The 25,315-nt window shown below is 36.8% G+C and overlaps 1 protein-coding gene across 30 annotated transcripts in view; it reads right to left on the minus strand.

The window, feature by feature from the left end:
• The window catches only part of NRXN1 (neurexin 1), a 668,819-nt gene that overhangs the window by 382,884 nt on the left and 260,620 nt on the right, over positions 1-25,315 (minus strand). For all 30 annotated transcript variants that reach the window (XM_064415211.1, XM_064415210.1, XM_064415207.1 and 27 more), the window contains 3 exons: positions 18,795-19,233; positions 9,368-9,751; positions 1,502-1,705 (listed from right to left, as the gene is read on the minus strand). In XM_064415211.1, coding sequence (XP_064271281.1) covers positions 1,502-1,705; positions 9,368-9,751; positions 18,795-19,233 — 1,027 coding nt within the window. The remainder of the gene's footprint in view (positions 1-1,501; positions 1,706-9,367; positions 9,752-18,794; positions 19,234-25,315) is intronic.

The raw sequence follows: 25,315 nt of genomic DNA on the forward strand, positions 1-25,315 counted from the left end.
ATTTGTGCATGATCCTCTACTGGCTACCTACATTCATTTATTACTTTAAAAAACCTCAACAAAATAATATTTAAAAAAACCCCAAAAAAACACCAAACAAAACAAAAACACCAAAAAAACCCCCAAAAACAAACAAAAAAAAAAAAAAACAAACCCCAAACCCTAGACTACGCTACTTGGTTTGTATGGCTACTCCTGGTTTACACCTTTGAGGAACATGTATACCATCAAACCTAGATTTTGTTTCCATATAGCTGAGTTTGCCATGTGTCGTCAACCGCATCAGAAAAGTGGTTGCAAACAGCCGAGGAGCAGCACCCGCACACCCCCTTTACAGAAAGCCTCGGAGCTTCCCGCCATGGCCTCCCTGCAGGAGGGGACAGGCAGGGAAGGGTCACTCGTGACACCCTTTGCTCCTCCTCCTCCTCACCACTAAACACCAGGGCAGCATTTTTGTGAGCCACACTTGGATGAAGTGGAGGGTCAAGGTGGTTATTTTCTTACCCCTCACTCCCCACTGGTGCTATCTAAATCTGTGACTAAAGCAAAAAACCACTTCATTCCCTTTAAAAATAGCATCCCCCTGAATGGGAATAGCTGCATGGGATGGGCATTTTCCTCCTGTTCTGTTTCAGGTCCTGACTTGGACTTATGTCACTTAAGTGTGGCAGAAGCATCTTACGCCACTCTGCCACTTAAGTGTAACAAAAGTGCATTTATTTCTTTACTTACTGTTTTTTTTAAACTAGAGATAATAATAACCTGACATTTCGTTCATCATATTTTAAACAAGAAAACCAATTTTTCTTTGTTTTCTTTCTGTAAAAGGGCTTGTGCCTCCTGTGTTCACAAGGCTGTTTGCTGAGGGCCGCAGTCTTTGGGCATTGAAGGGTTGTGTTATCGTTCGATACTACAAAAATACCACTACAGAATTGTTTAAAAAAGAGGAGATGGATATAATATAGATTTGACACCTAAAAAAAGGAGACCAGGAAATCAATCAGTGGGAATATCTAACTGCAACATTTTCAGTGTTAAAACCAGAAAGTGTTTGATATATTTGCATGTCATAGATTAATTGGTGGAGGTAAAACTGAGCTGACCTGCATATATTTTGTTTCTGCTTGCACATTGAAATTGTGGAATTATTATTCTGAAGATACTGTGGAGGGAGACCAATCTTCCACAATCAAAAAAACCAATTTAACCTAAAAATTACCACTGATGATCTTGTCTTCTTTTTTTAGAATACACAACAGTACAAAAATATTGTGGTGGGTAATGTTAAGACTAAATAAAGAATACAAAAATGCAAAAGAAAACAAAAATAACTTGTAATAATGGTCGTGAATTTGTGTACATATGCAAATGCCGAATTGATGTGTGCTTATCTTTCATCTCAGTTTACTTTTAATGTTAAAACAGGCTGTTTCATAAATGTTTGCAAGCAAAAAGAAAAATGTAAAGAAAATGTTAATTTCTTGGAGGAAGAGGTTGTTACCTAGGTTGACCGTTAGCTTAACTCGTCCTGCATCCAGCTCTAACCGAAGGGTATCTGCAGATTCCCTGGAAGTCGTTGCCATTAAAATGCCATAAGCTCGTTGGGACCTGAACCTTAAAGAAACATCTTCTGCCTCTGTGTGCATCACAACAGGAAGCTGGATTTTCATAAACATACTTCCATCATAGCTTAAAATTGTTGCCTCTGGAAACATAAAGGAGAAAACCAGTTGTTAATGCTCTGTCTGCTGAAACTCCTTAAAGGTACAATGGTAAATGTATATTCAGTATATATGTAGTAGAAAAACTACATATTATTTTTCATTATTATTACTGGAAGACAAGGGAAGTCAGGTTTGGGGTTTTTGTTAGGGTTTGTTTTGATTTGTTTTGTTTTTAAGTGACAATCTTGATGCTTTTTAAACAAACAAAATTGTTCTTTAATGACCCAGCCAGTCATGTGTGAACCTTCAACAAGACCAGTAAAATCACCTGTAAGGCAATGCTTGAAAGAGCAGGCCTGAACTGCTCAAATTAGGTCAAATCAGTAAAAGATATTCAGGTAACCTTAACAGCATAACAAAAGCCCATGCCTGTCATTCCCCTAGATAATCACCTTAGAATGCTTCATATATAAAATCATTAGCATTGCCATAACCATGGGTTGCATTTGTCGTATAGTGAGCAAAAATCCTCCTGAAATGCATGGCTGTCCCCAGCACAGTTTGGATGGGGCACAGATTGTTCCATGACTACAAAAACCACGGTATGAACTCAAAAATGCTAATATGAACACTACAAGAACCTCAGCAAGCGGATTGAGACTAGAATTGGCATATTGAGGGTAACATCTTAAAACCCTCAAGACAAGTGAAGAACTGTCACTTTCAGACATTCCAGGAAACCCTCCCGGCCAGAGGCTCTGGCACAGAGCAGTCACAGTCTGTTAGACCCCAGAGCAACCAGTCAGAAGCTTTCTTTTTCCAGCTTCCAGGCTGGTAACAAGAAAGGTAGCAAAGAGACTGCATTTCTGCTCACAGGGAGGCACTGCAGTTCCTAGAAAGCAAAGGAAACATTTCTGAAATTTATTAGTAAGTCCTTTTTGGCTGGACAATCAAACATTGTGGGCAGAAAACACCTATGAAAAGCTTCTCTATGCTTCAATTTGCTTCAGTGTAATGGAGGCACTTACCTATAAGTTTATTGTGGTGTCAACGTGCAATAATATTTTCAATGACTAATACTACTGATACTATGTTAAAGTAAATATCACAACAGTGTTTGCCAAAATTGTTCCCAGAGCATATTTTGTATGCTGCTAAGGGCAGATAAGCTCTTCAAGACTTCCAGCCTACACAATCCACAGAAGGACAAAATGTTCCACTAACTCTGTGAGAGGCAAAATTGATAAACGATGTTTTCATTAAAACAATCAGAAAATGGCTTGGATTAGAGGAACCTTAAAGATCACCCAGCTCCACCCATGTTCCCTGCCATGGGCAGGGACACTTCCCACTAGACCAGGTTGCTCCAAGCCCCATCCAAGCTGGCCTTGAACATTTCCAGGGGTGGGACATCCACAGCTTCTCTGGGCAACCTTCTCTTGTGCAAAGTATTTTAAATTTCCCCAATACAGATTTGGAGAAAACAGTCTGATTTTTGGGAAAAAAAAGTGGTTACTGAGACTGCTGTGAAAGTCCCTAGATGTAACAGGTTATAAGAATGCATTTACTGGTTTGATGATTTCTGACTATGCAGGTAATCATGTTTTCACCATATTTTGAATCTAAAATTGTTCAGTGAAGTAGATTAAATACTTAACTTGCAACAATTTGAAAAGTAATTTCAAGTAAAAGTTTTCAGTGGAAAGTGATTTACTTTTGATGGTTTGGGGTTTTTATTTGTTAGTTTTGGGGTTGGGTTTTTGTGGTTTTCCTTGTTTGTTTATTAGCTTTTGGGAGAAGTCATAAAGAGGAGCTTTCAATTCCTTCCTATATCTAGCTGTCTACTCTGTGCATAAAAATCTCACAAGATTTTTATCAAGGTAAACATAATTTAGGTAGGGAATTACAGGAAAAACCCTAAAGTTACATACTAACACAACAGAAAATAAAAGATATTTTGAATTTTCCATAGAAATCCACCTCGTTAATAATACTCAGGGTTTTCATATACAGAGCAAACTCAAAATTTATCAACACTAGAGCTCTGTTGCTAACAAATTATCTTAGGATAAAGTAAAAAAGAGAGCTGTCAGAATCAGCACTGCTACTTTTTGCCAACTTTAATTATTCGAGTTGGGTTTTTTTGAAAATTGCAGAAAAAGGAGAAAAGAAACTTAATTGGAGACAATTTAATTGAGGATGGCCTGTGAGTAACACCATGGTGAGCAGACCAATTGTGATTAGATACTTAATCCTACAAAGCCATACTGTGCCAGTATTTTGGGAACAGATGTTCCAAGAACAGACCAAAGACGCTGAACAGAAGATCAAATGACTTAAAAGCTCTGGGCAATGAGAAAGCCCCTCATGTCAACTAGCTCCTTTTAATATGTCAATATGCCCTTTCCAAGGCACAGGGTTTCTAAATATGAAAGTATGTTTGGGGAGAGAAAAAGGAAAAAGAAAAAACAAAACCCAACAAAACCCTTTCCAAACTACAAAAAAACCCAAAAAACAAACAAACAAAAAAACCAACCAAAAACCCAAACAAAACCAAACAAAAAAATATCAAAACAAAAACAACCAAGCAAAACTAAAGCCAGAAACAAAACAAACGAAAAACACAAAGGCAAATGTAAAACAAAAAACAAATCAAAATCAAACACAAAACCAACCCCAAAAAATCCCAAATGACAAACAAAGCAGAACCAAGCACAAAACTGGCAGGAATGGATTGCTAATTTAGAAGGCCTAGTCAGTAAGAAGGTGACCTGAATGACAATTCAGTTAAAAATATATATTTTTGTTTGTTTGGTTTTTTTTGTTTTTTTTTTTTTTTTTTTTTTTTGCTTTGGACCAACTAATTCCAAGATGATGCCTCATCTTTACATTGCTAAATATTCTCACATAAGTGTTGGCAGAACGTATTTTTTCTCTTGTTCAGCTTTCTCTTAATTATTAGATCAAAAGGTAATAAACTAAAAGTTTAGCTCAGGATGTGATACTCATTTAAAGAAAGAAGGAAAAGAGTAATAGCTTTACTACCACTTCACTGTTGGAATGATAATGCTGAAAAGAAAAAACAGCTGAAAATCCTGATAAAATAATTGCTGACAAGTTTTTTTGTGGCAGTAGATAAGTACATGCAGTGGAGCTATTAAGGAATACAGGGCTTTACATAGTACAGATATTTGTATAAAAATGTTTTATAAATTCATTCTTTGACAGTTTTATAAACCTGACAATTCAAACTTTTCCTGCTCCTGTGCTAAAAACCAGCCAAGCAAACACACAAATGAACCAAACTCCAAAACAACCCCCACAGAAGAGTTTAGTGCTCTCTCTCAATTTTTTTTTTCCTTCAATTTGTTTCTTATTAAAATCTTCATGGCTGGATAGTCTTCTTTTCTACATACACACACACACCACCCTCAATTATCTCTGTGTCTAAAGCCAAGGATGCACAGATCACTACTGACATGAGAGGAGATTCAGGACCTTAATTTCCACTTGAGCTGGAATTACCTAAATTGCTCAAGAGACTGAGGCACCAACTCTTCTGGAAACTTTCCTACATCTGCTCCTACCCTCAGAAATGCTCAAGTGGATATTTTTAGAGTAAAGTAGAATTTCCTGAATAGATGCCATTCTTCAACTCACAGCCTATTTAAATAAAACTGAAACAAGTGTGGACTAGGCATTTGGATTTCAGTGCTCTTTCTCGTAAGTTTTGGAGTGAAGTTTGAGTTGTTTTAAAAACATGATTCTTGGCGAGTACAAATGCCTATTGCACAGAATTTAATAAATAAAACAGATCTTGTTTCCTCTGGACCCCTTGTGGTGCCTGTGAAGTCCCAAAGAAAGAATTATTAATTTTTTTTCCTGCTTTTTCAGTTTCAGCGTGTCTGCAATATTATGAGGACTGTATTGCATCCCACAGAGCCATTTTTAAAGCACGAAATCACCCTGTCTGCTGTCACTAAAACCCCACACAAACTTTGCCCAGAAATGACAGATTATACAGCCCAGAGTCATACCAGAGCAATCTGGATCATCAATAATCAAGTATTCAGGTTTGCTCTCTGATCCTGTTTTATTTACCAGTGCAAGAAGAGCAACAATGCCATGCCCTAAAAATGCTCCTGATATATATGATTTTACCCCTAGAAATTGTGTGAGAATTCAAACATATTGGCTGCTACTGAGTCAAATTTGAACTTTTTGTTTTCTTCCCAGGTGTTTTGCGTTTTCTACATGGCATCTTCTTCACTCCACCTGGGCCCAAAGCTGCAGCCTTGGAGATTTATAGGGAACATTTCCAACAATTTGATAGAAACAATACTCTATATGTGATTATGTACTGGATAATGTTTGAATAGAAGCTGAAATTATTCCTTCCAATTCCTACACTGGTATTATTCCAGGACTGAGGTCCTAAGCCACACTCTAAGTTTGTCACGACTTTAACACACAGGATCAATCAGTTAATTTGAGACAGTGGTGGAATTAGTAAAATATTTAGAACACCTGATTGTTCATGCCATCTGTCCTCATAGCATCTCTAGTGTTAATTTAAAATTTTAAAGCATCCATATATAACACAAGGAATGAAAGCTGCCTTCATTTAATGCGTATATGTGTATGTAGGGGTCTGCGCATGCACAATATGGACATCTACACACACTCTACTTTAAAAAGATTTTTCTTCAGAAATGTCAACTTCATAACCTTTGTCTGCATGCTTACTTTTTCTGTTTGATGATTTTACTACTGTTCCTGGCTCTCCAGTCAAAGAATACACCTGCAAAAGGCTTTGCCAAGAGCAGTCACTCACTCAGTGATCCACAAAGTAGGGAGGACACCAAATTATATTGGACATCTGCTAGAGTTTTCATAATCTATTGAAGCCAATCTACAACTAATGCTGGTTATTATTATTAACCTTACTGAAAATCAAGAATAAAATCAACTATAAATTGCAACAGGATAAAATGGATGTGGATATAAATATATACGTGTGTTGTGTATGTATATATATATATATGTAATTTTAAGTATACACAAATTAAAGTAGACCACAGTGGTGTTCCAGGGGTTTTGCGCATTAATGAGTTGAAAATATTTCAAGTTCTGAAACATCCATGTATGGATGTTAGCACTTCTGTTTCAGGTGAATATGAAAAATAAAATTAAATGGAAATGAAAAGTAACTCCACATTTTTTTTTTAAATTAAGACACCTTCATTACTTAATGCTAAATATTCTAGTTATTTAATCTCCAGTATATTATTCTAAAGCTTTCTTAGTGAATCTGTATTGTTTGCTGAAATGAGTGTGTTCCCCTTTTATTTAAATTAGCTTGAACAGTTGTAAATGTGCTGCTTATACCACCAAATACAAAAGTTTATCAGTTCCTACACACGGGTAGCAGTTATAATAACTTTGTGCTGTAGGATGCCAACACAACGCTTTCAGCATCCCAAACGCTATAATCTTATTAATGCATGACCACTTGGGATATGAATATTACTGAGAAGACATCTCCTTTCCGTGCAGTTCCCTCTGGAGAGGGAAACCCAAGAGCAGTAAATGATCTCATAGTGCTGAAGTGCCACACATATTTCTGTTGGACAAGAACCAAACGTTGTTGTGGAGGTGCCAACACCACCACTCCAGTACCACCATCCCCACCAGGGGAATGCACTGGGAAAATGAAGAATTAAGCTGGACAATGCTTGAAAATAAGGCATGGGAAATAAAAGGCAAAGGTTTCTTTATAAAACATCACCACCTGTCCAGTGAGAGTATGGGAAGTTGCTGTGATGAAGCCTGCTTTCAGTTCTTTGCAGATCTGCATGTGTTTATGTCTCTAAGGCACATGTTTCCTGGCTTTTCCGTGGGAATAAAATGCAAACCCGGTTTTGGCTCGAGCCCCTGTGTAATAGGAGAGTTTGGCCACAGGGTGGTACACCAGCCATGTTTAACCGAGGGCTGCAGGGATGCAGCAGGCAGCTCCGATATTCCTCTGCCTCCACCAGGAACAGCAGCCTGGAGAGCTCAGCACAGCTGGCCGTGAGCCAGGGCATCAACAGCCAGAACAGGAGACAGAGAAACCCCACTGAAGAATCTGAGAATCTACTTGCAAATGATGATAATATGATGATAATAATATATATGAAAATATAAATGATAAAATGATATAGTAGGTATCCATACTACATAAATGCACATTTCTACTGACATTCAACTTAAGACATTCATTGCGGGTTTATTTGTCAATTTGTGATGAAACATATTTGTTTCATCTGACAAACTCGAAAAATTAATCAAACTAGATGAAAAGAACTTACATGTTCAGTCAATAAACTTAAGGCTTAGATTTCAGGTTGAAGAAAAATCTGAAGAAAATACTGTGTCAGCTGTGAGATGAAAAAATGTAACTCCTAGCATTGAAACACTTTCTATTCCAGTAAGAATAAAAATAAAAACCTAAACTATTAAATACATTTATTTTTATTGTTTAACTCCTTATATTAAAATTTTTCACTAGTACACCGAAATTTTAAATAAATTACAGGATTTTCTATCTATTAACACTAACATCTGCCTTCCTTAACATTATCTACCTTTTCAATTAAATAAATGGAGTTTGTCAATTTCACTGTTACCTTTTCTAGGCAAGAGGAATACTCAGAGATTTTAGGGAACTTCAGACAGTTTCCTTGGGTATTTGTATCTTTCCAAAAAGAGATAAGTAACAAACATATTAATTTCTACTGACTCTTCTGCTTTCACTCATGAGTGAAGTTCTGGCCATGGATTTAAGTGACACTGTGGAATTCAAAAGTAAATTTAATTATATAGGAATATATTGAAATAAATAGGCAGAGAACAAGACCTCCTTTTGGAACCAGAATGTGACAATTTAGCTGATGCCTTAATATTTAGACTTATATTTTTCAAATTCTGTGCTGTATTAGTGCATAACTCTAAATTTCATATAAAGTGCTAACCACCCTTCACACTTTGGCCAGACCAAAAAAATTCCTCTGGGCCTGGAACCCGAGGACACCCTCAGGTCCTAAAAAACATAAACAAAAGTGAAATGCAGGGGTGAACACTGCGGGTATATGACTTCATTACCTGAAGCTGCAATTAGAGGATTAACCCCTGGTACGTATATGGACAAAACTCATATCTGTCTGAAAAACTTGTGACCATCGTCCATCTTGAGTGTAGCCTCTGGGAGGCTTTTCCCCTGCCCAAAGTGTATCTATTGAAGGCCTTTAACACATACTCACTTTATTCTCTTAACTTTGGCTAGCCTCTGTTCTAGATAATCGCTCCAAGGCATCATAGCAATGCAACAATATTTAAAATTGTTTTCACAAAGCTTTTTGGAGCTCAGCAATGTATGATGAGACACAAAAGGAGGCATTTCCTAGGTGATATTCAGCAGTACTGACTGTCATACCTAATACTTCTCCACGCACCTTAGTCTCCTCTAACATCTTTCCTCCAGATTTACTGCTTTGAGTCTAGAGCAGGGCTCTACCTCACGCCAAGAGAAATCAAGGATTCTTTGTTTGCCTCAGGACACTTAATGATAATTTACCATTTTTAATCATTGACAGAATTTTATTTATTTTATGACTGTTCTTTTTGTTTGATATATAGAAGTGCAGCCATCTCACAGAACCTACCTCTTTCGCACGATCTGCCAAGGTACCCCGTGCCAGAGCAATCACACACATATCTGTTCCACCCATCCCTGCACACACCATTGTTTTTACAGGGGTTGCTAAGGCAAGGCTTTGCAGTTTCTCTTGAGCATGAGGGTTTTACTCCAGCTGTGCTTTGAATTTCAGCCATCTGTCGAATATCTTTGCTTTGACCATCAATAAATAAATCTCGAATGCAGCCGACGTATCCATAATTGAGGAGTGCTGTCCACACTTCTGTTGGGAAGACCAGGCCTGCTTTATTTTCTGGTAAGCCTCCAAGATACAAGTCATCATCCAAGTCAAGGATTTCACTTTCCCCTGGTGCAGTATATGGAGTACGTAACGTGTTCACAGATATCGTCCCTGGAAAGACAATTCAACAGGTTATTTGCAAGATATTTGATTTTGGTACTGCTTTTTTTACTCAATCATGTACATAACACATTAGCTCCTGACAAACAGCTGGAAGTGAAGCAGAGGTATTATACTTGTACAGCTATAGAATCATTGATACACTTCAGCATTTCAATTGCAGTGTAGTCAGGAAGTTAACGATCTAAAAATCATTTATGCACAACAGTGCATGAACACAATATGAAAAATCCCAGTCAAAATCTCCTTACTTATCTCCTTACTTATCTCCTAGGTACAGGAGTAATGCAGTTCATAGTTATTTGCAGAAATATCCTCTTTGTGCAGCAGCAACAACAAAAATATCTTCACTCCCTGATATGTATTTCAAAGCTCTAAGGCCAGGGTTGCATTGATAGGTTACAACCTGGGAGGCAAACCTGAGAGTTTGGTTTGGGCCCAAAGACAGAGCACTTTAAAAGATTTTCACCACTTTCAGTGGGCTTTGGGTAAGACTTTTTTTTTCTTTAAATGCAGAAGGAAAATGCTCTCATCAGCTGCCAGGCAGGCAATCATTAAGAAGGAAGTGTTGTGGTCCTGGAGGGAAAATCAATGCCTCTGACATTTATCTTGAAATGTGTGCATGTTATGATGAGAGGGAGAGAAGATGCATGCAGACCTTCAGGAAACCAGAAATATCTTTTCCATTTTAGTCTAAAAATTTAATAAACAAAATTGAACTTAAATAGAGTTCTTTTTATGAAGTGTCTGAACAAAGAAAATGTAATCATCAGCAAAGAACCTTTTTTTGGTGTTTTTTGTTTAAAATAATGAGGTATGCAACACTTACAATTTGAATAAGAAAAACAAATTTAGAAAATACAGTCATAGAGCATACTTATGCCAACCAATTTTAATTTTATTTCTAAGTAAAATCACTTGGCAAAAAAATCTTCAAGTAGACCTTCACAGCAGTGATTCCTTATCACTCTACATGGATACAAAAACAAACAAGATATAAATCAAAATATTATATAGGTCACAAAACTATTCTAATGACCAGTCATATCATGCAACACTTATCTGCTGGGCATGACATTGAAAGCGTTTTAGTGGTGACAAGACACTGAAGAATTGCATTCACCATGATGAATTTAGCATACATATATATACAAAGTGAACATGATTCACCATCTCCACTGTTAGCCTGAAACAGATTCCAGAAGATAACACTGATTACCAAAAATGCTTCCACTGTGGTAGGAGTTGTGCATAAGAAGAAATTCACACTTTACACAGCATACGCACTAAAATGTGAGTTTTAAGCAAACAAAGGCAGGTCAGAAGAAGATCATTCTCTTACTTGGGTAGAGTCTAAAATTTAGGCTTCTCTTTTAGTAACAGACTCCTGTGGAAGCTATACTTTTTTCTGTTCTTTTGTTGGTTCAGTAGGTTAACTTCAACAGCATTGACAGAATGAATATCTAAAGAATTTGGATCGTTAGTAAAAGCTGTTTGGGGTAAAGGTCTCAGGAAGTCCAACTCCCATGTGAGACTTGAGTCATCAATTTTAGAAGGGGTGGATACCACAGTCTCCCTACTACCAGAAGAGAACTAGCAAGATAAAATAAAGGCTTGCATAGCATTTTTACATCTTTATAAGCATGTTTAAAAAGTGAGGATGTGGTCAGTTTTCTCCTTTATGTATTCTAAGAAATGTTTTCGGTGTCACTTGAATAATCCCATAGATATAAAAGTGAACTTCCACGAAAGTAAGAAATAGACACGCTGAAACAAGATACTTTTTCTTCCAAACTTCCATCTGTTTAAAACTGATAAGAGATTAGGGTTTGCTAACTCTAAAAATTTGTTGTTGCTTCTCAGCTTCTAGAAGCAGAACTTGGCACTCATATGGAATGCTTGCTATAGGTTTGACCTTAGGCATGCAAGCATAAACATTTTGAGATTTGATTAATCAGCTGAGTCAAACAAGGACACCTGTGAATGACCTGTCAAACCAAGAGAGACTTTTCAGAGAGCATCCTAGGGTATCAGGAAGGATGGCTAACAGCCAACAAATCTTTTTGTCTCTAAAAACATTAGAGAGAATGTAAATATAAATTGTACTTGTCCTCACAGTGTTTTTTACTGCTATTGTTGCTTGCTGCCATCTGTTGATGCACAGGCTAATTTGGGAGCAAACACTCTAAACCCATGTTCAGGCAGCACCCACTTGTGCACCCACACACGTTAACTCAGCTGCAGCCTTCAACAGCAAGCTCCAACATGTGAACAGTGTTGCTTTCTGCTGGACAAAACCAGCCATATTTTTGACACATTAACAAAGAATCCCAAAAACTCCTTTTCTATTAAAAAATAAAAATCTACTATGTCTTGATTACCCTTCAGCTCACAGAAAAAGATAAATCTCTGCTAATGTAGCTGCTATTCTATGTTCCAAGTGGAAGTTTTGCAAGCACAGAAGGCTTAGGAAGGTGAATGATAAGGGAAACTGGTGACTGTGAGTTATAGTAAAGTGATAGATTGAAGCAGGAAATTTTTCTTCTCTGTGTCATAAAGGATTACCCTGAAGAGAGCTTAAGTATTAGTTTGAATAGATGTCAACAGCTTCTTAAAGAAATGAACTTTTTACCTTCCCAGGTAAAAGACATGAAACCCCATAAAATACTCTGTGTGCGAAGTCCTCTGAAACTTGATCTGAAACCTTGCAATCATGGCATTTAACGACTATGGGTAGAAAAATGTGACAGGCAACGAAACAGCCATCACTGCTGATGATATCCAAATTACCTTTTATGTATCTCTGTCAGACAACAAGCTTTACTCACTAATTGCTTGTAAACACAGGTGAAAAAAGGAAAATACAAGTAAAATAAGGGAACAGAAAAATATTCCAAAATACAGCAAAAATTACAGGCCTTTTAAGCATTCTACAACAAAATGCAGAACTCAAGTTCATAGAAAGTTGGCCTACAGAAAATAAAAAATGGTTCCATCAGCACCTTTGGATTCCCAGTGCACCCAGGGCTGGGACAGAGGTGGTAGCACATGCTGTTTCATCTTGGTGAGGGTTTTTCGGTTTTGGTTTGTTTTTTGTGGGTTTGTGGTGTTTTTTTTGTTTGGTTTTTTTTTGGGTTTTTTTTTGGTTTTTTTTTTTTTGTTTTTGTTTTTTTTTTCTTTCTTTTTTTGGGTGGAGGTGATTTTTATTAACAGTTTTTTAAATTTATTGCAGGGGTTTGGGTTTGGTTTTTTTTCCCCTGTGGTTTGTTAGTGTTTGGTTTGTTTTTTCAGGTTTTTTTTAAAGATTGTTATCTTTCTTGAGAGAGAAACTTTCTTAGTTCTACTGAAAACGTCTCAAGCTGGATCTCCTAACAACGGGAGAGGCTGCCACAGAAATTGGGGACTATGATGCACACCTCCTTTCATATACTTCAATTCTACTTTCCCTGGGTATTATAGGCAGATTAAAATAAATTGGTTTGATGAATAACCAGTGTGCTCCAATCCATTCAGATGTTTCTGCTTATGAATGTGAAGGGACATCACTTTCCATAGAGGAAGAAGGGGAAGCTAAGGGAGCATGCAAATGTCTTATGTGGCTAGCACAAAAAGAGTTAATAATTTTCCTTGTAGAGATACTAAAATGCCATTCTCAAGACAAAATTGTCAAATTTTACAAGAGGAAAGAATGGGACATATCTTGTTTAACAAAATAACCTAGAGACAACAGATTTTATGAGGAAGCAGCAGATTCAGAAGAGCACTGGATGCTCGAGCAAGAGAAAACTATAACTTGAAACTGTAACATCTTGAGAGCAAGAGCCATCCTCAGACTTCCTTCTTTTCACAACAGCACCCAGAACCAGATAAGCAGTGATACCACTTCTTTGAAAAGAGCCATAATGCCTTCCAGGAAACAAGCTTCTATTCAAAATTTTTTAAGACTCAAAGTAGGAAATAATTTTTGTATTTCCATCAGAATAAGAAAACATTGGAAGAATGCTGACAGCACGTGATTTCTCCTGCTTGAAAGAAGTAAAAGGGAATGACAAAGACAAGAAGGTGTGGGGTGACTTCTTTAGTCTGGGAATTTATGATCTAGCTTCAGATTCTAAAAACAAGATTCTGCAGCATTTCACCTGAGAACACTGTGCAATTTAACATTCAGAAACTTCTTGCTGCATTGGAAAAGCAGACTGAGAAAAACTAATGAAGTTATGGTTTTCAGCAAGAATTATTGACTTAAAAGGGTAACTGATTAGTGAGAAGTCCTTCAAAGGAGTAGTCAACAATATAAGTCAACAATAATACACGTGAGCAAAAAGGGAAATATATTAGGGATTACAGAGAAGCCTCCTGTGCCACTTGGCTGAGTGTTGGTTAAGTTTTATCCTGGACTCTGAGAAAGATGTAGATCAGCCAAGGAAGCTGCAGATCATTGAAAGAATATCCATTAAAATGCAATATAAACCTATCCTCCCATGTATGAAAACTATTAACATCTGTTGAAAAAGGAACACAAAAATCTGGCTGTTTTTAAAAGGTTAAAAAGATGTGGCAAGTAATATGTAGAAGAGTACATGTTAAAAAAAAAAAAAGAACATGCAACAACACCACATGTAATAGACAACACAAAGCCCTACTTACAGTGAGATGTTGATTATAGTTAAACTCTAATTACATACTCCAGAAATCATTTCTGGAGTTCAAGCTGAAACTAACTTTAGTTAAAAATTTCAGTGACTCAGCCCTTAAATGCTGCCTATGAATAGATGCTGATACATTGTGCTTTATGCTGCCCTGCACAATTGGGGGTTGACAAGAAGAGTAAGTTTCCTCCCTGAATTCACTATGTAATGGTGGCTTCCAAAGGATATATGGTGGTTGAGCAAAAAAAAAAAAAAAAAAAGTTGCATGATTATTCTTGCACATGGCAAACAGTTTTTAAAAAAATTAAAGAATATTTTACTCAGAAAACAGTTATTAAACCTATTCCTACTGTGTTACAAGAAACACTGTGAGCAAAGACCTTCACAGCTGCTTCATGGTTGTTTTTTATTTAGTTTGGGTTTGTGGGGTTTTTTCCTAATTCTTTTTTTCTGCAGAGTCTGCAGTACTGTTAAGAGCAGAACAGGCAAACATTTCCCTTAGGTATGGCTTAATGAGCCTCTCCAATCATATTCATTATCTCAGCAATTTACTTTTTCCTAAAACTGTGCATAAGAAACAAAAAACATATTTCTAAATCTCCTCTCTTTCCTGATCAGTTAAATATGAAGATTTTAAGTGCAGCTACTGCAACTGTTCTGATCTCTCTGCTTACCTGCCATGGCCTATTTTATCTGCTTTTTGTGTGTGTAAAAAACATCTGCTTATTAAGAAACGTTGAAAAATCAAAGCATGGTATTAATTCCAAATACATCCTCTTTGTTAAAACACAATATAATAGCTGTGATGAGGACTGTGGCTGCAGCATGCAGCCCATGGCCCAGACAGGACACATAAGAGGCAGCTATGAAGCTGTGGTCCTTCCCAGAAATTCAGGATGTGCAGCTCAGAAGTACTGGGGGAAAACTCAGGACACAGGAGCCAATAGCACTGCTGCACACCTAGCAAGAAGGATGGACCACGGGAGAATATCTTATGAATATTTCTTATATCTAACCCTTAAATGTTAACTAAATATGGTATCAGGAACTCTGGCCTGCCAGTGATCTTTTTTAGGTGAGAAAGCACTCAGAGTAAGCCTTACAGGAAACAGAATGGGATTCTAGGGTGCAAACAAGAATAACAGGTCAAAGCTTTCAGCAAAAGGAAATTAAAAGGCACCATATCTTCCCTCTTCCTTGTATCTCTCAAAATCTGAGTGGATTGACAGAATTACTAGTGAGTGGGGTCTGGCTGATTACAATTTAAAAATGTGTTCAGATTCCTTACACCTCCCTCCCTCCTCCACCAGTCCCAGACAAGCAAAGGCAAAGTCAGTAGGTTAGAGTGGATGCTCACTGCGACTGCGAGTCTGGAAGAGAGCAAAGAATGAGAAATAAATCTAGTACTTGCTGATCCAGCTAATATGAAAGTCAATGAAATTAGCAAAGCTCCTTGAGAAATGTCACAACATTCTTCTATAGGGGAGAACCACTCTGCACTGGATTTGAAGTCTAGGAGCAAAAGGTTGAAAGACACCAAACTTAATTTAAAGAAGAAAAGAGTCACAGCTTATTTGAGCTACTTATTCATTAACAGAAGAATCTCTTCCTTTATGTTTGATAGCTAGGGAAATATGCTGTCAATGGCAACAAGAAAGTCTCAGAAAAGCAATTCTTTTTTCTATACAAGGAATATTCATTCAGTTATATAAAAATTCTGAAGGAAAGCTAGTGAAAAGTAATCATATTCCTGTGATTCTTAGCATGTTTGGTCTGGGCTAGAGAAAAGAAACCAAAAAACATCCCGAAATAGTAAAGTGAATGTTATTCTTCATGGGTAAGACACCAACAATGCATAACTTGACCATGAGGTGGAGGGGGATGAGATACTCAGGACAGTGAGGAGGGCACACAGCAAAGTCACTGCCCTGGACTTCAGGAGAGCAGACTTTGGCCTCTTCAAGGCACTATTCAGTGGAGCCCAATGGCAAAGAGCCCTGGAGGGCAGAGGGCCCAAGGATGCTGGCTGGTGTTCAAGGAACGCTTTCTCCAAGCTCAGACACGACGCAACCCAGTGTAATGGGGCAAAATGCCAGCAGGCCTCCATGGATGGATGAGGAGCTGCTGAGCAAACTCAGAGCAGAAAAAGAGCTTTCAGAAGGCAGAGCTTTCAGGTGGCTTTGGTGGAATATAGTAAAATTGTCAGGGTGATGGGGATAACATTAGGGAAGCCAGAACCCAGTCAGAATTAAATGTGCCCCCCCACTCCTTTTTACAATTTCTTTCTACTTCCCTCTATATCATATTTACAGTTACATAAAATCCCTATTTTTTACTTTGGCACACAGTCTCATTTCACCTTAATTCAGGCAAAGGTATCTCTTAAAAAATTTTAATAACCAGATCTTACCACCATTAAGACAAATAAAAGCATTGCCAATGTTATAGGAACTTCTACCATAAATTAGTATTGTATGTACTAGAATAATAGAAAAATTTTGATTCTATTTCAGATTGCCGTTAAAATTCAATTTGCCAGTCCTTAAGCCTGAATATTTTTATTCAGTATTCATAGTAATAGTTCAATGTCTCAGAGTTAAGATGTATTATGATTAGTTTTCAACAGTGATGGGGGTGCATAAATTTCACCCATCTTGATCACAGGCAAATCATCAGATGGATTAATTTCATTATTCATAATTCTACTTAAAAAAAATAAGCAATCCTGATCACCATGCCTGTTTTGCTTCCTGAAATCACTCTTAATTCTTGCTGATGTCCATTAACAGTTTTAAAGAATTAAAGAATGCCCTAAACTCTCTTAATGGCACCTGTGAGTCAAGTCTTTTGTGAAGCAACGAAAGGGCAGAACTTATCTTCAAATGTAAACAATTGCTATGCATTTATTTCATTCCTTTATAGATGTGTTGGCTTTAGATGTAAGAATAAACTTTGCTTTCAGCAGTCCCACAGGCATGATTATTACAGGATTTACTGCCTCATATGAATCACTGAAACAGCACTTAAGAAGAAAGTCTGAAATGAAAACTGTAGTATAAATAATAAAACTGCTGGATGTTCAATTCCAGTTGAGGCTTTTGAGAAGTTGTGTTTTGTTGTTCAGTTAGGGTTCTTTTTCCTTTTCTGTTTCTTTTTGTTTTGTTGGGTTTTGTTTGTTCTTGTTTGTTTGGTTTATTAAGCTCAAGAAATCTAAAATAGCAACTGACATAATAAGAAAATCAAGGTCTGTACCATTAGAATTTGAAACTACACTGCCCAGGAATCAAATAATTATGCAGGTAGATTTCAGCATGGATTTGACCAAAATCTTCAATTTAAACCAGTACCTAAGATTTGCTTTATCTGAAATATGATTTGTGTGTAGTAAGACCTTAAATCATAAGACGATAACTTTTTTGGAGGTTAAGTTTCATAAAGAAATTATAAATGCAAGCTATGGAAAGGTAGACACCAGAAGGAATGAAAGTGGGGGAAAATCCCATGAAATCCAAAATAAGTATAGTTAAATTTGTCAACAGCCAATTTTAGATCCTACATAAACTTCAGGTTGAATATTGATATTAATCAGAAAATCTTCAGGTCTAAATTACAGACTCATTACATTCCCTGCCCCCTTCCTCCCCAAATCCTGGCATGAAGTACAGGAAAGTCACTGTAGAGGAGAGCTGTCCTTAAATTGATGTATATTGATTATTTGCTTAAGACAAGATATATACTCCAGATGAGACGAGCTGATACACATTGATGATTTCACTGGATAAATGCACTTTAAACCATATTATATTTCAGTAGCATGAAGAAGAGTTCATGAATTCCTTATTTTTACCACTTCTCAGCGAGATCATTTTTTGAGTAAACTACTCCAGAATATGAATCACACTGATAGAATGAGGCAAATCCATTATTTCTACTTCTGCTGACATGTGTTGTTTGTAATTTATTAGCATATCATTTAAGTACACTGAGATCTGCTGACATGATTGGAAGATCTGTGTTGATTCTGTGGGGCAGCTATTCCCCGTGTTGGAGATTATTGTCAGTAATTCTTTTTTTGCTTTATTTTCACTCTTCAAACTTGCCACTTCAGCTATTTGATGTAAGCAAGCACAGACGGAGATTACTGTTGGTTTTTCAAGCACACAACACACTTACTTGCAAGATTAAGTACTTGATTATCCAATAATGTAAATATATTACATTTTACCCAGCAAATTATTGTATTCTGGCACCTGAAAGTAATGACTTATCATTTCCTTATTTTTCAGATGATGCCCAACTCTAATTGTGGCAGCATCAATATGTCCCCAGTATTCTCTCAGATGCAGCAGAAAAAGCTATTTTGAATGCAGACAAAAGGAACTTACCTGACCGCCCATCCCGCTGAAAATCCACATGGTACCATTCACCATCATTCACCTTCTTCTGCAAGGCTTTTATTTTTATAGTACCTGATCCCATGTCTAACAGTAGGTAGAGGTGGCCATCAAGCATCTCAATGGCAAAAAAATCAACCTTCACCATCTGTGGATGTTTGGCATCTTTTTGGTGCCTTGGTTTCCCGTGACTGAAAAGAATCAGGCCATTTGGCTCAGTTGTGCGAAAGTCAAATGATATTGAGCCTGTTTTCTTGGCATTCCACTTTGGCAGAGAGATGAAAGACTCTGGTGTTTCAAATGTGATTGGATCTAAGGTTGCAACATTCTCACATTTAAATGCTACAACCCCATGAATCTTCATTTTAGGATCCCCTTGCTTGGCAAGTCGAGACAGCTCCAACCTGACATCGTTATTTTTATATACAACCTGCAAGAAAAGCAGAGAAGTTACTCAGAGAAACCTGAGCATTTTCACCAAACAGATGCAATCTTGAACAGGCACATTATTTAGAGGATAATGGTGATGATATATGAATATGATAATTTACATACAAACAAGATGAAATAACTATTTTCATTGAATAATGATTTAATAATTGTTTTCATTAAACCAAACAAAGTTGCTCTAAAAATATCCCTGGAGTTAATTCCAACAATCTGAAAGAATCTACACATAATTTATACTATGAGTTGCAAATTAGCTTGTGTGGCCCTGATTACTTAAAAGCCTTTTCTGCACAGACATTCTGCTATTATAAAAAATCATTAGATTTCTTCTTCCACTAAACCCTTTGTCACTGTCTTAACTCTTCTGTTCATGTACAGAAAATATAACCAAGGTCAGACACTTCATAATTTAACATCTTTTCAGTTTGTCCTTGGGACTGAGGAGTACTAACATTTCATGGAATTCATGAGGCTATATAAGATAGGCAAACCAATATCATAACAGATCAAAACCAGGAAAACCTTTGAGCCTGTTCAATTTGATGAAAAAAGCCCCCAACTTACATATTTTCCCTGACTGAAGACTTTTCTGACAAAAATGAAAGACAATATTAGTTTTAAATCCAATTGACGTTTGCAGCAAATATTCTTGCTTCAAATCACATTTTATCTTGGTCCAAGAAGCCTGTCACAATGCAACCGCTTCCCAGGGTTTTAATGTTCATTAGTGTTTTCTCAGATTGCTGCTCTTTGAGTTTTCCATAATACAAGAGCTGTTGAAATGATCTCCCCAATACCAAAGGTGCACACAAGTGTTTTGTCAATACTTTTAATTGTGCAGTAAATTACACACCCAAGCTAAAATACCACATAAGAGCTGCATACAAAACCATAGCGACAGAAGCTGAAACTTTCTCCTCTGTTTCTAAGGTTAAGCCCTACATTAAAAAGCAATTTGGAGAAAAAGCTACAGCTCAGCAAAACCAAGCACTTTGTGCTGAGGCTTCTTCATCTACAGATCTGCACCATTCAGGGCTGGATCACATCTGGCCCTGATCCAATGTTCCAACTATGCAGTGTAGTTTGGAGCCATTCAGGGGACCCATCACTGGGACTTTACATCCCTGTTGGGGGTTAGAAAGTACTTACTAAATACTTAGGATAGAGCTTCTGGATTAATTTCCTCTGAGATCTAGTTTGAACACACATGAAGCCCACTCAGTAAGGAAAAGCACAGCAGATGAACTGCAGAGCTGTGCTACTGTTGGAAATAAAAGCACTAGCACTTACACAATCTAAGATGACATACTCCACAAGTGATTGTTGCTATTGAAAAATGATGTTTAAAGATAAAAGAAAAGGAAGTGATTGATAGAGTGACATTTGTCAGTAAGAATTGTGTTCATTCCAATTATATAATTTTCCACAATGCAAATTTCATCATAAGACTTGTCAGAATTATTCTACTATAATAAAATGTATCCTAAAAGTTAATAAATAAACATATTTCTTAATTTTATTTCAGAATTGAATACAGGTAATGCTGTTCCCATGAGAGCTGTTTCTCCAAAGACAACAGATAAACCTCACTGTGGATTGCTGACAGCAGAAATGCTTCTCTGCTACAGAGACAGAAATGATGTGTTCTTCAACTGAAGACATCAGAAGTGAATAGCATTGGACTAAACTGTAATATTAGATAGTAAGGTTCCACTTTTCCATTTATCAAATACATCCACAACCCCTGAGATTTCACAGACTGTGTAAAGGAGTTTAGAACAATACTGGAGAATAAGCACATGAAAGTGACCCCCTGTGGGGTGGCTTTCTCTCTTTAGGGTGAGGAGGAAGAAGCCAGGAGCCTGGGAGGTTCCTTAGAGATACTTGGTCTCATGAAGCATCGACCACTTTCTATGGCAAGGGGGATTTTGGATACCTCCTGCTTCATTTGAAGACGTTGCAGGGGCAACCTTTCTGAATTAGACCAAAATGAACTCAACACTGCCAGAGGATGCAATAAATAAAAAAGGAACAAATGGTCTCTTATTAGAACTAAATCCTGCTTGGTGACAATAAAAGTAAATACAGTAACAAAGAACATGAGAAGATCTTAAACTGGCTACTGAACAAGAGCAGGTTCCAGGGCAAGGTGAATAAATGTACAAGAGAATTTATTGTTTATGGACAAATCAAACTGTCCAACCTTAAAGAAACTGATTGACTGAATGTTAAATTAGGAATTGACAGATATGTTAAAAAACTCAGCAGACCAAAGGAAAGCTCGGTTTTCCTTGAAGTCTAAAACAGCTTACTATGATTTGAAGTCATCTGCCAACTCAACAATAATAATTTCTAATAAATATGGTTTAGGAACAGAATGGACAAAGTGAAACGGGTTTCTCAATAACTCGTCACCAGCTCTTTAATTAACTTAATATATAATGTATGATGGAAATATTGTTAGAACACTTTAGTAACCGTGACAAATTTTGTCAATTTTATGCCACCAATATTAAAACATTCTGCGACTCCCTAAATATTTTAAATTACAATTTTGTGCTTCCATATTCCACAATAAACTTTGTAGCTACTGAGAAGCAAATGACTGCGTTTTATTACATATGTTGTGGGGAAACTTGAATAAAGCCTATATCTATGTTTTAGAGGGCATACGTTCTAAGTTTGAAAATGTGCTTATATTCATTTACTCTTTGTAAATGGAAAATTTTGAAATTAATTATCATGGATAATTAGTAATAAAAGAGGAATACGTGAACCATAACTGAAAAGACCTGTAAACTATTAACTGAACACAGCTTGCATTTATGAGCCTGTTTCCTGATGTTTTGATGATACTCTTACCCCTCTCCCTATTCATGAAAAATGTACTCAGCCATCAGTGAAGCACAGCAAAAGGAGAAAAGCAGTACCTTCACAGAAATTAGTTGTCATTAAATTTTGAGAAAACCACTGAACAGTAAGGAATAATTCTGAGACTAATATCTGCTTTATAACTCGTGAAGGTACACGCTTTAGAAACAACAGCCTCTAGGGTACAAATAACTTACTGATTTATCCATTGATTTTGCCTTTTAATTTTTTTTCTTGCTTCTGGGTACATAAGGACAAACATACTTTTAATAGGTCTTATTTTATCTGCTATTTCCATCTGAGGCACACAGCACCCAACGTTAACTCAGAACATTCTCCCTCCTTTAGAGACAAGGATCCACAATTAGTCAAGCAAAGGGAATTTGATATGGAGAAATACTGGAGTCACAATCCCCTTCACTCCCACACAACCCAGCAGTCACTATGCTGGCATCCATTGGGCTGGCCCTGGATTTAACTTGCTCTTGCACTCACTTTCATACCTGAGCAACAATCTAAGTTTCCTGCACATGAAACTGCCAGCCCTCAGGGAATTGTATCATGCACCTTGAATTTGTCTTGTGTTCACTCTGTTCTTTACTGCTAATATCAAGTTTCAAGATGTAAGTCTTTAAAACATATAATTACCTCATTCTTGGAAGCTGAAAAAGGTCACCTAAACTCCCGAGAAAAACAGAGCAGTTAGCAATTCCCCATATAATTTGCAAGCAAGCTATCCAAAGTGAGGAATAAATTTATTTTCTACGAGAGACAGGACAGAACATTTTAAAACCAAGATACGGGCTTCCTTTGCTACCATCTAGGCCACATGCTGGGTAACTTGCAATGTCACAGAGCTGGACTTATTTGTTAAGACACAGCCTTCAGACAGCAATTATTACCTTAAGCTCAGCACTCTCTTTAATGTGGTCTGTGGTCATCTTGGAGTACAACCTAAATTAATTAATGCTTCCCAAAGATATATAATGTATAAATTTTTTTGCAAGCTGGAACACTATGCACTATGCAATGAGTGCATATACATTATAAAATATATAAGTCAAGAAAATTAAAAAAAAAAAATTTAAAAAACCCAGAAGACCTCTATCAGGTCTTTCTCCTGACCCTATATCCCATGAGATTTAGAATGATGAAAGGTGTGAAAGAATCCAGATTACAACACTATTTTCAATTCAAAGTTCAGCCCTTACCACATCAAATATTATGAATGAAGAAAAGGCATTATTATAAAATAATGCCTTACGTATTTCAAAATACTGACCACCGCTGCCAACAATAACTTTCCAATCATTGTGATTTAAAATTCTTCAAATTATTATGAAGCATTTATTTCAAATTAACTTACATTCTTAAAACTAAAGATGATCCTCAAGAAGCTGATGACATCACCTGATTTGCAGCATCTAGTTTTCCTTGAGAATCAGACAAGGAACTCAGGATTTCAGAGCACCTACCATTATGACTTAGCTCCAAAGAACTTGTCTATTTACTTAACTGGGAGACAAGGTAAAATACTTTTCTAAATGCAATTTGAATAAATGGATGAACCCCATATGAAAACCTGTTAAAAATTTGATAATATACATCTTTGTTGCCATAAAACAGTACTTTTATATTTTCATATTTCTGTGAAACCTGGATCACCTGGTGCATGTAATGGCAGTTAATTCTCCAAAATGGAAATTAACATCACCCAAAATGGCTCAGGTAGGTGCTGACAATGTACAGGTTTCCCCTGAAAAGTGGTGTCAGCAGGAGGGAACTTGCAGATGTCAGAAACTGTAACAAGGGGATCTACAATAAGGGAAACCTGAGGCAATGTTTTCAGCTTGCTTTACCAGCCACTAGAATTTCCATGCTCATTGAGGACTACCTGGTGCACACAGTATCACATTCCCCAGAAATGCAACTGCAAAACTGACCACTAACAGCTATAATGTATTTTTTTAGCACTTGCTGTATGGTTTTGAACTAATATGGGAACATCAGCTTCTCACAGGAGGCTTGTCATTTTGCTAATATGCCTCCATGCATTTTCAAGCTACAAAATGAATATATCAAGGAACAGAATAAACTACAGACAATTTACACAAAATTTAAGGAGCCCAAGTTCAAATGTTTGCAATGGGGTGCATTTTTGAACACAATGTGAAAGCAAACAACATTAATGACAACAGCTATTAAAGCCTCTACATCATAAACCAGCTTTGTTTTCTAAACACAGAGAAGAAATTAAGGAGCATATTGAATGCTCCAAGGGAATAACTTTTTCTTCCTCAAGTGAAATGGTTTTCATTCTCTTGATTGTACAAATGTGGTGGTGATGGTGAATTTAGAAAAGAGGTCATTGAGCAGCAAAATAAAACCCAGGTATTTCTAGAGCCTTACTAAGTGGGAGGTAAGCCTAAGGACAACAGGATAGGGCTCCATGGTATGGATACATAAACACCTGGGCAAAACAATAGCATGTGCATTTTGTTGCATTATTTGAGATCAAATAATATGGTCTGAGAAACTGCCCTGGAAGATTCAGCTCAAAAACCTTTTGACTCAATTGATTTAATAAACAAACAAGCAAACAATAAAAAACAACAGAAAAGCACTACAGTGCGACAAATTCCTTGGAGTATATATCTGGGAGTTTGACATTCTGCTGTTTCTTCTTCCTGTCTAATCTGAGCATCCAAAACCACGGAGTGCAAACAGATCACACTCAAACTTTTAAAAAACATTAAATAGGCTTTTGCAAGGCAAACATTCATACAGTACAAGTATGTGCTTTGTTCTACTTTTGGTTGCACTGTTTATAGTTTTATATATAACAAGCATATTTTTTAAATCTGACATTCTCTCCACAGACTACTTTAGCCTAAGGTAGAAAGAAGAAAACCATTATAATGACTCTTGTGTTAGGAGGTCAGGACCAGTAATCCAGGGATTTGGGTATAACCTGTGCCTAAATGCCTCACAGAGAACTTAATTTCTCCTTGCTTCTCTGTAAATTGGATACATCATCTTCTTACAGGACAGCAGCTTGCTTGAAGACTGAAGCTGACATTACCAGCACAAAATCTGGTGAAGCTTCATCCAAAATCAGACACATTTACACACACATTTCTTACAGGGTGTCAATTTCCCATTTTCTTTTTAGTGAAAACAGGTATGATATA

Source organism: Passer domesticus, chromosome 3, assembly GCF_036417665.1.
Source record: "Passer domesticus isolate bPasDom1 chromosome 3, bPasDom1.hap1, whole genome shotgun sequence".
Classification (NCBI taxonomy): domain Eukaryota; kingdom Metazoa; phylum Chordata; class Aves; order Passeriformes; family Passeridae; genus Passer; species Passer domesticus.